Raw genomic sequence first — 2,825 nt, forward strand, 5'->3', positions numbered from 1 at the left:
AATAGCAGGTGTGCCAGAAGAGGCAGAAAGGAATAGAGAACGTGCTTGAAGAAATAATGGCAGAAAACTTCCCTAACCTGGTAAAGGAAAAAGTCACACAAGTTCAGGAGGCACAGAGAACCCCAAGCAAGAAGAAAATGCTGGGGACTCAGGCTGGGTCAGACAGTGCAGGGCCTAGGCTAAAGAGTTTGAACCCTGGGTGGTGGACACAGGGAGTCATAAAGGCTTTAAACAGGGGAGAGAGCATTACAGCTGAGTCTTAACAGATCCCTATCTCGGGGATGAACCAAGAATGTCTTATTTGTTTCCCTTTATGGAATCCCTGGGGATCAGGGCCTCACATTTTCCATCCAAGTATCTTTTTCATACTTAACACAGAACCCTGCACAGTCTTACACATCCAAAGAAAATGCATGGGAAGTACAGTGGGAGACTGGGCAAGCTAAATAAAATGTAAGACCTCTGACAATTCAAGGTCTCTCTAAGGGGCCTCAACCCCGCTAAGAATGAGGCCATGGGCCTTTTCACCCAGGAGTGAACAGCTCTGGACAAGAGTTCTGAAATATCTCCGAGGAGCTATTCTGAGTCTCCAGTCACCCATTTCTAAGCAGTGAGTACTTCCAGGGCGGGGTATGAGCAGCAGGGTTACAGCCAGCCCTGGGGCAGGGGAGATGCATCACCTGCCCACCATCACGCTGCATTCCTCACATGTGCTCGTGTGCATGAGGAGAGGGTACCCAGCAGTCTGGATTCTCCCAACAACCTTGAGCCCCATTTGCCTCACCAGCCTCTGCCCCTGGGCTCAGGACCCCCCAATCTAGACCCTGCTCTTACTATTGTGTGAGGCCTTGAAATTATTCTCTCCCCTCTTGGGAGGGGGGCGGGGGGCTCATTCCCCATTATAATCCCAGAAGCCCTCCTGCTCTGCTCTACGTAGCATGAGAGAAACCCAAGGGACAGTGAAAACATCTAGGCTGAGTGATCAGTCACCGGAAAAGACGCTGGAAACAAGTAGTTTCCCGATAAACACTTAAGTAGGTTTTCTTATTTTTTAAGGGATTAACTACTTCCAGGGAGAGCCACTTCAACTCCATAGCCACATCGAACATTTACTATAACAGGAAGAGGATAAAGAAAAAAAATACCCTACAGACATCAGGGAATCCAGAAATCCATTTGGCTTCAGCATATATGTTTTTCAGAAGTAAATTTTCCTTCTTACATTGGTTTGATTCAATATGAAAAGGAGTTCATATTATCTGAGTCCTCACTCTCTTCACAGATAATCTCCAAGGCAGGGAATGTGAGAGTCCAGGGTTCAAAATAATAGCAAAGAAGATTTTCTGCATACGGATGGTTAAGAGTTGGCTATAATATGTTCTCAGTTAAGCTGGAACACCAAAATAAACTTCTGAGATAATTACTTCTAAAATAGTGCACTGTAATGTTTCCATTCAGCTTCCTGTCTGTTGACCCTTTGCTCACAGGCCTCGGGGGTTCCCTGACAGGCCCTCCACACCACCCAGGCCTACCTGCTGGGCAGCCTCGTGGAAGAGTTCCTGCACCTGAGACATCTGGGCCATTCTCGTGGAAACGGGGGTCCTGGTGGTCTGGGTGGGGAGGCCCTCTGGAAGGTAAACACCATCTTCAGTCAGGCTGGCTCCTCCTTCCCTCTCTCCTGACCGCCCATCCTTCCTCTGCACCAGATTGCGCTCCAGGCTGAAGCAGCAACCGTGTTCTACCTCGTCTAGAAACTCACGCCCTCCCTCTTTAGGACCCCCCTAGATCCCGCTCATCCTCCAGAGGCCCCTGTGCTCACATGGTGCTGCACTAAAGCCCCAGCTGCCCCAGCTCCCTCTTTCTTCCCTGAGCCCCTTCACTGGGGTGGGGAGGGGGGAGCCAGCCGCCCAGCCCTTGAGGACAGTTTCACACTCCTCTCCCACCCTCTGAACCCCTTTGTCCAGGGCGAGGGCACCATCACTCACTAGACCTGGTTCCAGGTGGTGAGTGAATGTAAGACCAGACCATGAGCAGAGTGGGAGAGGGGTGGTGAGGAGGCTGTCCTGGGGGTCCCTCTGGAGCAGGGCCGGAAAGGGGTGTGGAGTGGAGCGGGCAGGTGAGAAAGGCTGACTGAGCATCATGGCCGGGCTGGGTTCTCGTCAGGGAAGCAGAGCCCTCCTTGGTCCCTGGACCAGCCGTCCGTGCGGCAGGGACCCTGTGCGGACTCTGTGCCCCCTCTCTCCAGCAGAGGGCTGGGCTGAGACAGGGCTCCTGACCCCTTGGAAGCAGGGGGGAAAGGGAAACTGAGAGAAGGGATATGGGGTAGAGGTCGTGGTCATGTGAGGAGAGCATGACCCGTGACAGTGACCAGCGAAGGCAAGAAAGGGAGGATGCTCACTGGGGAGTATTCAAAGCAAGAGTTGGGGGTTGGGGGCCACTGTGTGCTCAGAGAAGAAGCTGGGGAGACTGAAGGATTTGGTGGGCTGCGGGGGGACCCCAGAAAGTTCCCCTGCCCAGCTCCGCCCAGCTGCCCACGTGCAGATGGAGCGCTGGTCCTCGCACAGCCCCTCTGCTCAGGCCCTTGGCCCTCCTGAAAGGACCCCAAGATTTACTGAGACCGGCTCGGGAGCCAGAGCCCACCCCCTCGCATCTCGGTCAGTGCACCCCCACTTACACGAACCTGGTAGAGCGTAGAAAGCAGCCCCCGCCCGCCCCCGCCCTCGGTCCGCCCCCAAGATTTGAGACCGGCTCGGGAGCCAGAGCCCACCCCCTCGCATCTCGGTCAGTGCACCCCCACTTACACGAACCTGGTAGAGCGTAGTAGA

General features: G+C 54.1%; 1 protein-coding gene across 1 annotated transcript in view; it reads right to left on the reverse strand.

Annotated features, from left to right (window-relative positions):
* Positions 1–1,626, reverse strand: part of SLC12A8 (solute carrier family 12, member 8) — a 139,089-nt gene extending 137,463 nt beyond the window's left edge. The window contains exon 1 of the mRNA XM_005873126.2: positions 1,533–1,626. Coding sequence (XP_005873188.1) covers positions 1,533–1,583 — 51 coding nt within the window. The 5' untranslated portion in view covers positions 1,584–1,626. The remainder of the gene's footprint in view (positions 1–1,532) is intronic.
* Between the last annotated feature and the right edge of the window lie 1,199 nt (positions 1,627–2,825).

Source organism: Myotis brandtii, unplaced genomic scaffold (assembly GCF_000412655.1).
Source record: "Myotis brandtii unplaced genomic scaffold, ASM41265v1 scaffold4, whole genome shotgun sequence".
In the NCBI taxonomy this organism is placed as follows: Eukaryota; Metazoa; Chordata; class Mammalia; order Chiroptera; family Vespertilionidae; genus Myotis; species Myotis brandtii.